Source organism: Phocoena sinus, chromosome 4, assembly GCF_008692025.1.
Source record: "Phocoena sinus isolate mPhoSin1 chromosome 4, mPhoSin1.pri, whole genome shotgun sequence".
Classification (NCBI taxonomy): Eukaryota; Metazoa; Chordata; class Mammalia; order Artiodactyla; family Phocoenidae; genus Phocoena; species Phocoena sinus.
In genome coordinates, this window is record NC_045766.1 from 103,102,695 (window position 1) to 103,116,287 (window position 13,593).

Genomic DNA, 13,593 nt, shown 5'->3' on the forward strand with positions numbered 1-13,593 from the left:
GAATTCTAGATATAGAGTAGAACTTAGAGATAGCTATTTCAACCCCCTCATTTTACATGGCTGCAGTATTCAAAGAGATTAAAATGGAGTTTGCCCAATGTCTCACAACATTTCTGATAAAGATAAGAGGCTAATCAGGTGTTCTGGCTCATAGTTTAATTCTCTTTTCATCATAATCTTTCTGGGGGTGGACAGTAAGAATCAATTCTGTATCTCACTAGAGTCAACTGGAAGCCTCTTTGGGAGTTCTTTGCCCGGTAATTGAACTGAGGACAGACAGTAAATCAAATATCTGAAAAGAGACTGTAATACAGGACGTATAAAGAATTCTTACAACTCAACAATATAAAGATATAGATATTAACCCAATTTAAAAATGGGTAAATATTTGAATAGACATTTCTGCAAAGAAGATATTCAAATGCTAACAAGCACGGGAAAAAGTTGCTCAACATCATTCTTTGTTAGGGAATGCAAATTAAAAACACAATGTGACCATTCACACCCACTAGGATGGCTATAATAAAGAGGGTTGGTGAGGATCTGGAGAAATTGGAACCCTCATATATTATTTGTGGGGATTTTAAATATTGTAATCCCTTTGGAAAACAGCTTGGCATTCCTCAAAAAGCCCACTGCATCTAATCTCACCTTTCACTGTGGCTCCAGTGTAGGACAAGCACAAGTAGACTTCAGTTTTTATACAACCCAGGAATTGGGAGCTAGAGAGTATGATGTGTGCCCGTACCACCATCCAGTCTCTCTGCTCAAGACTTTATCTGCTCTAGTGATGTAAATAAGGGCAGGCCAGCAAGTAAGATAACTACTGTGATGTCCACTTTTGGAAGTAGATGTCAGTCTCTGCAGGAAAGGGTTAACTCAGCAGACTTGTGTTGCTCAAATCTGCACATTCCCAAGAAAGAGTGTCTTCAGGACTGGCTGTTGGCTGGCTCCTGGGAGGTGAGTGTTGAGTCCTTGGAACAGTCTACCTGATAAGCATGGTTTTTTATGCCTAGAGGCATTGAGATTCTAGGTACAACTACGTTTAGATAATTTATGATAGCAACGTGATTTATGGTGAATGCGTGCTTCTGTCTCTGTGACTGGCATCTGAGTAGCTAAGGTCAGCCCTCGTAGACGCTGCATGTCTACATGACTGACTCTCAGGACAAAACCTAAACACCAAGACTCTACTGAGCTTCCATGGTTGGCAACACTTTGTGTGTGTTGTCACAGGAGAATTAAGCATGTCCATGTGACTCCACTGGGAAAGGACACCTGAAAGCTTCTGCCTTGATTCTCCTGCCTTGATCACCTCATGCAACTTACCCATTAGCTGATTTTAAGCTGTATCCTTTCACTATCATAAATCATAATTATGAGTGTGACATTTTAAAATCCCCTGAGGCCTTCTAGTGAATCATCAAACCTGAGGATGCTTTGGGAATGCCTAAAGAATCTGCCCTTAGTTGTGTCCCTCAACTAAGCCCTCAGAACACAACTACTGAGCTCACGAGCCTCAACTAGAAAGCCTGCATGCCGCAAACAACAGAGCCCACACACTCTGGAGCCTAAGCACCACAACTAGAGAGTGAAAAACTCACATGCCACATCTAGAGAGAAGACTGCATGCCACAAGGAAAGATGCCACATGCCTCAACGAAGATCCCACCTGCTGCAACTAAGACCTGACTCAGCCAAAAATATAAATAAATAAATAAATCTTTAAAAAAATAATAGGATAAATCTTCATATTTTAGATTAAGAAAATTAGATAGTTGTTATAAGTGAATACCCACAGATTCAGAACCCCTTGAATGAAGCAGGGCTGGGTCTCCTTGAGGAAGTACCCTGCTACAATGACAAAAATTTATACTGCTAATCTTTCTCCAGCCTTCCTGAAAGGACCTATGGCCTTTTACCAGGATGACTGTGCATTAGGGAAGGGAAACAATCAAACTTTTCAAGGATTACTATGCATCAGCTCTGACTTGATACTAATTCTTACAGACCCAAAACATCACTGTGGTCCACCAGGCAGAGTAGGGGTTTGTTTGTGGAGGTCAAGTGATCAGTGGAGTTTGGACTGAGGTCCATGTCACAGTGGGTCCAGCAGATCCCTGAACCCATTCTGGGATTATTTCTCAGTTCTGGAATGAATATTTGAGTAGTTATACTCAAAAACTGACAAAAATCTCATATATATATATATATATATATATATATATATATATATGAGATTTATCTATATCTATATATATAAAACACATATATATATATATATATATATATATATATATATATATATACACACACATACATATATAGCTTCTAGGGCTATGTAGATATACATGAATCCTGAGAAGTGCTACCTCTGGGAGACTGGGGGTGATGAACAAAGCAGATATTAACCTTGTATGTAATGCTTTTAAGTTTGTATTACAAAAAATTGTATTCATTGTTAGACTTTTAATTAAAATTAGAGGATCCTAAAGTGACTAGGGTTATTTAACTTGGGTAGCTGAAAGCTAAATGAGTTCTTAAAAATCATTTTAAAATTCATTCATTTTTGCAGGAGTATATATAAATAATTCCTCATTATCACCCAGGTTACATCTCAAGGATGCAGAAATAATTTTTGTCTTAAATATTGTATGTCAGATAGTATCATGAGCTTCGTGAAGATGAATAGTAAAATAAATTGCTTATGAAAACTGGAATCCTCTTCTGTGGAAGTCCTTAAAAACACTCTTATAAGTCTGGGATAAGACAAGTATGTGTACTGAATTGTTATAGAATGGTGTACGTTATAAATTGATGGACATTTCTAACCATTTCTTTTCAATATTTCATATGAAAAACAACAACAACAAAAAACCCCAAAATCAACCAAAAGAAAAACATACCCAGAACCAGCATGGGGATCCTGTCATACAGCCTTTCCAAGCAATTTTCATGAGCCCCCTTCCAAGGACTGTAGGGGATGAACCAGATGTCCAGTGCCCTCCCCTCTCAAACAGGAAGACACCTGCTTGTGGTCTAGGGAGGACTGAAGCTAAGTGCATTGAACATCACCTATGAGACATTATTTGCATGACCATCTTGTGCTTTGCAATGATGACCTGATAATTGTTTTACTTGGCCAATTTTTCTATAACATTTTCTAAAACTCAACATAAATCCTGTAATATGTTAAAACTTAATAAAATGCACATTTATTCACAAAGGGTACACAGTCCAAGTGAAGTGCAAAATGGCAACGTAATAACTAAATCAACTTTCCAATGAAGAAATAGGAAAAACAAACTTGATACTAATGTAGTTTTTAAAATGAAGATTAAAAGCCCATCCAAGTTGGTCAGTCTTTCCCAAGTGGTTTTTTTTTTTGTGGATGGTTAATAAATTTTATTGACTATGCTGTTTGGAGTTGCATGGAATGTTCCAGAAGTTTCACAGAGTTTGGACCCCACCACCACAAACCTTCTTGGTCTACCTCCATGTTCTGGGGCCCAAAGGAATGTGCTTGGCTGTGATCTTCACTGAGAGAAAACAAACTTGAGAGATCTATGTCAAAGAGCCCATGAGAAAGATCCCAGATATCACAGACCACTAGTGCTTTTACAAGCAAAACCCAAAAGAACCCAAACCCCATTTGATCGAAACTTTGATAGAATCTTGCCCCGAGGACACTCTGTTATGCCCCAACTCCTTGGTTGAGAATCACCAGCCTCTGTACATTTTACTAAGCTTCCCTTCCTGTTGTTTGTGTTTTGAAAAGAACAGACTTTCCCTCTTGTTTTCCAAATACGAAATATAATAACATTAAATGTTCTTTTTTAAAGTACATATGCCGTTCCCCCTAAACCAAGGTTCTGTGAGCCCAGCATGTCTGAACCGGAGTGGGCTTCAATCTCCACTACTGAATCATATGGTTACTGCAAAGCCATGACTAAGAGTTTGCCCCCAACCTCCAAGGCTAGAGAAAACAGAATGGTTCCCAAGACCAAGTTGCACTAGCTATGGATTTATCCCAATTTATCCAAGGATTGCACACAAAAGATTGAGTGCAGGAACTGGTGTTAATATTGCAAAGCACCTCTGGCTTTGTTTAGAACCTACTTAGGCCCTTACCCTTGTAGAAGATCTCCTGCAAAGGTTTTCCTACCCCACAGCTTTACACTCAACAGTGCATACACACTTGAGTACCTACCATCTCACAGCTAAGCCACACCCCACGTGCAGTGATTCATGGTTAAGAGAACTGGATTACCACAGCTCTAGCCAAGTGCTAATCCACTGCAACAATTGGGAAAAGAGGGGAAAGATACCCCCAAAAAACTCTCAGCCAGCTCTGAATAAGGAAGCATGTTTCCATCCTGTGCCTCCTGTCACTCAAAAGTCCAGTCTACTCAAACTCCTCCAATTCCCACAGCCTCAAGTAGCCATGTTTCAAGGACTTGGCTTGTAGGGCCTGCAATAAGCACTGCCAGTGAAACAGGAGGCTGGGCCACACTCAGGCGACTCACATTCCCAGTCTGTTGTTCTATTTCTGGGAAGGGAGGAGCTGCACAGTTAGCAATGGGGCTGGCTGGTCAAGGGATGACCAGGGGCCAGGCACACTGTCCCAAGGACAAACCTGACTCTATTGGCACTATATATATATGTGTATATATATATATATATATATATTTTTTTTTTTTTTTTTTTTTTTTTTTTTTTTTTTTCTCACCGCTGCAGCATGTGGGATCTTAGTTCTCCAACCAGGGATGGAAACTGCGCCCCCTGCAGTGGAAGCGCAGAGTCTTAACCACTGGACCGCCAGGGAAGTAAGTCCCTGGCATCATACTTTAATCACTGAGCCTATTAGAACATGAATAATCAAGTGTGACAGACCGAAAGAGAGCCAATGATTTGCTCCTCTGCCATCACGCCCACAGAGTAACTGTTCTGAGGTCATACATTAGATAAGCATGGGCACAGGAAGGCTCATTCCTTACGCTCATGACCTTGCTTTCTTTCCCACTCACACTCACCGCTAACATAAGGTGGAGTGGGGGTCTGACCACCAAAGAATGGCCATGTTCCCACAGATCACATCCTTACCCTACACTGCGTCTCACCTGTGGCTTGGGGAACTCACAGAAAGACAAATGTCTTTTAACCGCAGAATTTTTCTTTTGGCAGCCACAATTAGTAACATTGCACGTTTCAAGGTTACAGAGGAGCCCCACGCTACACACGTGGGGCAGGAACAGACGAGTGTTGCTCGGTGCTTTACAGGAAAGCCACAGCAAGTGTTCCAGAAATTGACAACATCTGGAAGCAGGCACCCCAGGGCCTCCAGGAAACCCCTCCCTCTCGGGCTTTAGGGACTCCTCATTGGGGGCCTTTTTCTTGGGCATGAAAAAGCCTCCTTTTCTGGACCAGAGCGGTAGGGATGTGCAGGTCAATGGCTAAGTTGGCCGGGTGGGGAAGGGGAAGGGGAGAGCAGTTCCTTTGGATCCCAGCAGAGGTAGACAACAGTAGACAGTGGAAGGCAACGGGTTCAAGGTGAAAAGAAAAGCCAATTCTTGGGGGCGGGGGGCTGCTCTCCTTCCCTCCGCTCTCCGATTAAAAACGAAACCCCAGGATTATGAAGACTGCGCAGAACCAAGACAAAAGCCATCTCTCGGCTCCCGTCCCAGCCTAAGCCCTTCTTGGCCCGTTCCTTCTGCTGCTGGCAAAGGGCCTCCCGCCGGGCGCTCAGGTGCCGCTCGCGCTCCAGCTGCTCGCTGTGGTGAGCCTGGTAGAAGGCGTCAAAGTCGAGCGTGGTGCGGTTGGCTCCCGACGAGGCCTGAGAGCGGCCCTGGGTCCGAGAGGCGGGAGGCTGGGTGCGGGGCGAGTCAGGGTCGGCGGCGGGCATCTTGGAGGACTGGACCCCGGGGCCGCGCAGGTCCTCGTCGCTGAGCAGGCCGCGGTCCTACCTGCGACGCTGGGTGGTAGTGCCCAGCACCATGTAGGCCTGGGAGACGTGCGTGAAGTGCTCGGCAGCCTTGGCGCTCCCCGAGTTGCAGTCCGGGTGGTAGAGGAAGCGCTGCCGGTAGTCAGCTGCCTTGATCTGCACCTGCGTGGCCGTGGAGGGGACGCCGAGCCGCTCGTAGAGCGCCGTGCGCAAGTAAGGGCCGTCGCTCCGGGAATAAATCCTCGCTTCCAGGCCCAGGCCCGATCCCGAGTTTGGTGGAAACCCCCGGGCCTGCCACACCCTCCATTGTAACAGCCGCGACCCCCAAATGGTGTTTTGATCAAGCCCAGCGATATTTCCCATTCTACTGGAGTACATCTGTAAACAGGTCTCCACATCCAGGGAAAGGCGTGATTCCACCCACACCGTTTTGTAAACCTTCGGGATTCTACATGTGGTATCCCTCAGTTATTAAATGGAAGCCTGTGCTTTTACTGTATCCCTGTCACTGTGTGGATTTCTCCACTTCAATATAATGCATCATTTTGTCTTAGACAAGCAACAGCATCTTCTGATTTAAACTGCAAAATATAACAGATGAAAGAATTTACTAAAATAAGAATTGTGGGCCTTGAGAATCCTTTTTCATAACCTCTTCTAGGACACATCCACAAGTGGCAGCATGCAGCCCTGTTTTGGGTAGGCATCCATGTTTCTGTTTCAGAGGCAGTTTTGTACTAGTAACAGCTGCAGCTTAAAAGGAAGAAGCTCACCCACACATAAACCAATCCTATCATTTTACTTAGTCAATGTTCTTACAAGAAAAAATTAATTTTGTTGGTATGTGACTACAGACTCTAAAAAAAAATCCCTTATAAACGATCAGACCTTGTGAGGTTATGAAAACTTATTTCTAAACCTGAATAGTTTAACCAAATAACATTCCAACCTAGAACACTCATGGAAATATTATGTATTGGCTCTCCATCTTTTATTCTGGCCAAACAAAACTCTGCTGTTGAGAACTTATTTCTCATGACTCAGAGGTAAGTCCCTAGATAATCACGATGTCACTTGAGTTTCAGAACTCTAGTCTGACACTTAAAGCTCCCAAAAGACAAAGTCTGAATAGTTGTTTCAAGTGCTTCTTGGACTTGAAATTGTGGCATTAGAGACCCAGGAAATATTTATTTCTGGTAGGAATGAGTCAAATATTTATTTCTGGTAGGAATGAGTATCCTATAAGACATTTAAAGAATGCTCTATTTATTTATTTGCACTTTCATGTCTGGGAAATCTTATTTCCCTTACACATGCATCAGGGAAAATTTATATTTGGTAGAGTTTAAATATTTTTGGAAGGTTAATTCGTTTTGAAACAAAGTGATAAATATTTCATTCTGTACAGTTTTATTCAAGGATGACTGGAATCACCTACATCTCCTGATATAAGATAAAAATGATATGTGGAAGCATCCTGTTATCCACAAATAGCTTCCGGTCTGTATAGTTGCGAGTTCTGATTTGACTGATTTGTGTCTGGCTTGATGCTACTTGAAAATAAAGGTTCAGCTCCTGCCTGTTCATACCTATTCCCTCTTAGAACCATCAATCAGGTCTTCACTAGCAGAAGTTCAGAAAGTCATTGAATTTATATTGTTGATTTCAACAACAAGGTACCAAAAGGAGTGGATGCAGATAAAACTGAGATAGCTATTATATAGGGCAGAAGTCCTAAATATTTTTGAAAGATTATACATATGGTATCACTCAGTTATTAGATGCTTTATCTTTTCCTGTCATGATGATAAATTTTCCCTAGTCCTATGTAATACACTATCTCTTATATTAGACAAATGAAGAATCCTGCACAGTATATTTCTCCAAGAGGTCACCAGCCAGCTGTATCCCGTTCGTTGTCTGAAGGTACACATTAAAAATGAGCTAGAATTAGCCTCAGTGAAAAACACTGGTCTTCACTTTATACCATGTGTTACTCTTGATAAAATGCCTTGTATGAAAACATTTTCACAACCAGCTCTGATAATGTAGATATAAATTAACATTCTCACATCTTCATTCAAGCAGTTTTACTTCCATCACTGACTATGCTCCTGGTTGGAGACTGTTTGTAATCATTAAAATCTCTTTGAAGTTGTTCGGTTGTAATTTTGCCAAACATTGTGACAAAATTAGACACATTTCAGTTCAACTTTATAAGTACCACGTGTCATTTTTCTAGCCATAAAGAGCCTTAATATGGCATCTATATTGCAAATCTCAGGGTGACTGGCTGGTTTGGCTGAAACAGCCTAGAGAAACATGCAGAACTATTTAAGAATCTAAACTGTTAGCAGGAAGCTGTCAAGGAAGAGTTGAGGTGACCTCATTGCTTTAGTTAGTGGCAACAGGATTTTAAAAAGAGGTCAGGGTAAGGTTAAAAGTAATAGATAAAGATAGTGTCTTAGGGGAGAATTTGTATATATGAAGATGCTTTTCCTTCAAATCGATTCTGGTATATGTCACTGCCTTCAATTTCATGTGTCATAGCTTACATTTCCATTTTCTGTCAAAAATCATGATGCTAAACATAGTAGTATATGTTGGCAACCAAAGGACCAGCACTGAGTGGCTGTATTTAAACAGTGGTCAGAAACCTTCAGATTCCATTCCTTCTGTGTCTCACACCCTGAGATACAACCCAGTTCCCCAAGGAGAGCCAGGTGGCTGCTACAGCTGCAGGTCTAATCATTGAGGAAGAAAGCACCATGACCTGCTGACAGCTGCAGAAGGAATGTTGCTAATTCCCTCTCTACTATTGTGGAAGTGAAACTGAGGTAAATCCTGGCCCAAACAGCATTGATCCCTACTGCTCCTTTTCCCCCTTCCTTCGGACCTCCTGGGACATCAGAACATTTACCATTCACATGTTTAGCTACATCAAACTAACTAAGTCATCAAAGAGACATTGGATCAATACTGGAGCAATGTGAAGAGAGGTAAGCAAATCAAAATTTCACTGACATAAGGGGTATCACATCTCATATTTTATAGCAGTGCATGAGAAACTTTAAACTGTCAAAGAAACTTCATCCTGGCACTGCTACCAGGTCAGTTTTGCCCCATGATGATTTATATCTCAGTACCTTTGCAAGCACTTCTGTTTGGGTTGGTCTGCTCTTAATGTCTTTGGGCATTATTTCAGGATAAAGTGATTCACTCTAAAGAAAACTGAGTATCCCTCTATTGGAAGAGAGTTATTTTTTAAGTTTAATAATTATACATTTTCATCAGATGAAAACTGAATATTTGTTTTCTGTTGTTGTTTGCAAGGTGGCCTCACACTTACCTGGTATGAAGCTATGAAGGGTTTCATAATAGCAACCAGATCTGAGATAATTCATATTCTCAGAGAAGTTCATTTTGTACTGTATAACAGACATAAAAAAGGCACACAATACTAAATTAATTTAGGTTTGATGAAATAAAAGTTGTGTTCTGTACCAGCTGGATCCTGGGAAGTATGAGCATTTAATTCTATCCTCATTGATGAAACTCTGCTGAATCAGTAGTTCTAAAGAGACACAACTTGCACACACTAATAGATAAAAAGTCTCTTGATAATCAGCATGCCTGATATATTTTGCCACAAAATTTTTAAACCTAAAAAATCACAAAAAAATACAAAATCATTTTAGCCTCTGTTGGTACAAAATGTTGTGCTATGATTCAGTGCAGTACAGAATAATTTCCCAGCATATATTCTGCAGAACAGATACTAGTGAAAAGTGTTCTGTGGTCAAATAAATTTGAATGATGTAGAATGAGCACAGTTAAACAGATGTTTCAGAGCTGCACTTTCTAGAGACTTTAATAAAGATACAAGCATAGAGATTCACCAATAGGAGGTATAGAGCATATAATATTTTCCAAATTCAGTTAGTCACAATACCACTACTGCTTTTCCCAAAGCAGAGCATTTTGTGCAAACGGGTATATTTCCCCCACCCCAGGAGTTCTTTGTGTTTTTATTTAAATATATGTAATTTGTAGGAATAATTATTAGCAATGCACAGTTATTGTGATCCTTGGAAATGAATAAACTATAACTCAACTTGATGTGATAACTACTATTTGTCTGCAGTAGAAAAAAAATGAAAGCACAAATTGGCATGTAAAACCATTTACTTAGGGCAGCACAGGTAAATGACTATAAGAGTTCAATTTTCTTTTTTTGCATAGAGACTTCCTGATGAAGCTGCTTTGATTTCTAACACATTTAGATTACAAAATTTTCTACAGAAAAATATTAGACAAAACACATAAACTGCATAGCTCTTATTATGAGCAGTTGTTCAGATACCAGTTCTGTTTTAATGGAACAGTGTGTTAAACAGTATGTGGGAGGGAAATTGATGCCAAATAAAATATCATTGACTATTCATAAGGCTATCGGAGAGTTTTGCAAAAGTTTGTAATTTCCAGGATAGAAAAATAGATACAAAGAATTTTAAAGAGTTGGGTATAATTTGAAACTTATTTTTCTATTGTTTACATTTCTAAACTCCCTTTAATTTGTTCATGCCAAATAAAAAGTCAACAATCCCTTTTGATGCTTCACAATAAAAAAATTTAAAAAAACCCACACATAATCCATTATGACATCAATTTTGGTAAATATTATTCTAGAAAATAATGCTTCTTTGGGGGGGTGATGAAACCATCAAGAAGTTATGTTTTGAAATCAGTTAATATAATTTTAACTTGTCACTTTTTAGATTCCATAGCTGTTACACAGTTGAAGAAATAAGAGGAAGAAAGTGAATCTATATGTAGTTTTGGAAATCTTTCTCAGTATTTAAAAAAATGTTTACAGTACTAAAAGACAGCCAAAGATTTTTCCTGAATAATTCTGAAAATGGACGCAGGTCAGACAGGAATTCTGGAACTAAAAAGCCCTTATAAAACTCCAAAATTATGAGCATCTGGTTCTATCCAATTCATGTGAAGTGGAGTGCTCTGGTTCAAGAGTTTTCTTGTCATGCAATCAAAGGACGGAAACATTAAGATTGCAGATGTAGAGTGGTGACACACTGTAATTTCATACAGATCATAAGATGGTTTGGTGACATAAGAATTACTAGACCATGAGGCCTGGGGTCCATGAAATGGATTAAAGCTTTATTGCCCTTTGGAGTTCTGACAATGACAAATGCTCTCTCTGATGCTGGGATTATCTTGTCTGAACTTTTGTTTCCTTAGTTTCAGGTTACACTTTTTCCTTAACCATCTTCTAAGATCCCAAATAACTTCCGTGTTTTCTGTTATTGGAAGACATTTAGAAACACCCCCTTGTCTTATGCTTTCGCCTCTGGCATCATATCCATGCATAAGTTATTTTTAATTTCCAATATCCTGATGAAGGTTTTGAATGATAGACTTAATAATGTGATCACATGACCTAACTCCAAACTCCTATTCAAAACATGAAAGAAAGGAAAAGAATGAAAACAATGTGAGAGAATTTTTTTTTTATGAGAGAGAATTTTAAACGAATAATTCAGGCACAAAATATTGTGAATATTAGTTAATACAATTATTCAATTGCTGGCATCAGTAAACATATTTTTGACAGCAAGTTTTTATGGATGAGTCAAGGATATGTTATCTCACATGATATGTGTCTTTTCTACCATAACACTCATATAGACACACATGAAGACTTTCACACATAAGATTTCTGATTTAAGTTGGAAATGAAGAATTTAAGTACATTCCAAAAAGTGTTTTGCAAATGCATTAATTTTTCTTTATTGAAACGAAAAAGGTGACACATAAGAAAAAGAAGAGGTTTTCCTTTTTTTTTTCTTTTGACTCAGAAACTGATGGAATTTTCTCTCTTCCTCTCATTCTGCCTTTGTCATTATCATGCATTGTGAAAACACTACTTCTGGTGAAATTAAGTGGGTGAAATATTTAATGTGAAAGGAGTTATATAGTACAACAATTCAGCAAAAATCAAGGACATTAACATTCAGTGTTTTTCAAGTACCTGATAAAAAGTGTATGAAAATCTTGCAGATGGAAACACATTAAGGTATTACTTATTGCTAAAAATTTCCAGTAAGCAGAATTGGAAATTTTCTTCTAAAAGCTTTACTTCCCAACAGAGATTCAGACTGCATTTGAATGTATTTTCAATCCATTTATGCTTTAAAATTTTTAATAATTGAAGAGTGGTAGGTGTGAAATGAACTAACTCACCTGTTAGTTTTTCTGTTCTTCAAAAAATGCAAAACAACAATAGCATAACCTACCAACAAAATAGAAGTTATATCAGTTGGCACAACAAAGTGGCATAAACAGCAAAGTGGCATAAACATTGTTTTTGGGAAGGCAGAGAGAAAGGTCAGCAAAAATGACGCCTTTTTCAAGTAGAATGTAGATTTTTAAAATTTTAGAGTAGAAATTTCCTGTGAATTGTGAATCATTATGAGGGGAAATTTTTAAGAATAAGGGGGGCATAGTTTCAAAATGGCAGAGGAGTAAGAAGTGGAGATCACCTTCCTCCCCACAAATACATCAGAAATACATGTGGAACACTCCTACAGAACACCTACTGAACGCTGGTAGAAGACCTCAGACTTCCCAAAAGGCAAGAAACTCCCCACGTACCTGAGTGTTCGGCTGACAGGGTCTTGGTGCTCCAGCTATGTGTCAGGCCTGAGCCTCTGAGGTGGGAGAGCCGAGTTCAGGACATTGGTCCACCAGAGACCTCCCAGCCCCATGTAATATCAAACAGCGAAAGCACTCCCAGAGATCTCCATCTCAACACTAAGACCCAGCTCCACTCAACTACCAGCAAGCTACAGTGCTGGACACCCTATGCCAAACAACTAGCAAGACAGGAACACAGCCCCACCAATTATCAGAGAGGCTGCCTAAAATCATACTAAGGTCACAGGCGCCCCAAAACACATCACCGGATGCAGTCCCGCCCACCAGAAAAACAAGATCCAGTCTCATCCACCAGAACACAGGCAATAGTCCCTTCCACCAGGAAACCCACTGAACCAACCTTACACACTGGGCGCAGACACCAAAAACAACGGGAACTATGAACGTGCAGCCTGTGAAAAGGAGACTCCAAACACAGTAAGTTAAACAAAATGAGAAGACAGAGAAATACACGGCAGATAAAGGAGCAAGGTAAAACCCCACCAGACCAAACAAATGAAGAGGAAAACAGGACATTCAGGGTTTTAGAATGAAAGTCAAAATGTCCCTCACACCTACATCTCCATTTGTTTCTTCTCTAAAAATGGATGGCTTTCTTGAGCAAGCTAACAGTTCTTAGTCAAAAGGCATCTCCCACATTTCAAAATGTAGTTTTCGTAGTAAAAGGAAAGCCAAGAAACATTAAAAAATTTATGACAAGTGTAAATATGTTATAGACTACATTGCATTTTTTTTTTAATGGGCAGAGTATTTTATTTTATTTTTTTTGGCTGCATTGGGTCTTCATTGCTGAGCGTGGGCTTTCTCTAGTTGTGGCGAGTGGGGCTACTCTTTTTTTTTTTTTTTTTTTTTTTTGTGTTACACGGGCCTCTCACTGTTGCGGCCTCTCCCGTTGCGGAGCACAGGCTCCGGAC

General features: G+C 39.8%; 1 protein-coding gene across 1 annotated transcript; it reads right to left on the bottom strand.

Annotated features, from left to right (window-relative positions):
* Window positions 1-5,545: 5,545 nt before the first annotated feature.
* On the bottom strand, window positions 5,546-6,304 carry LOC116752680 (dnaJ homolog subfamily C member 30, mitochondrial-like). Its single transcript, XM_032629431.1, is given in 1 exon segment — window positions 5,546-6,304. A coding segment is annotated over 1 exon segment (759 nt).
* Window positions 6,305-13,593: the final 7,289 nt, after the last annotated feature.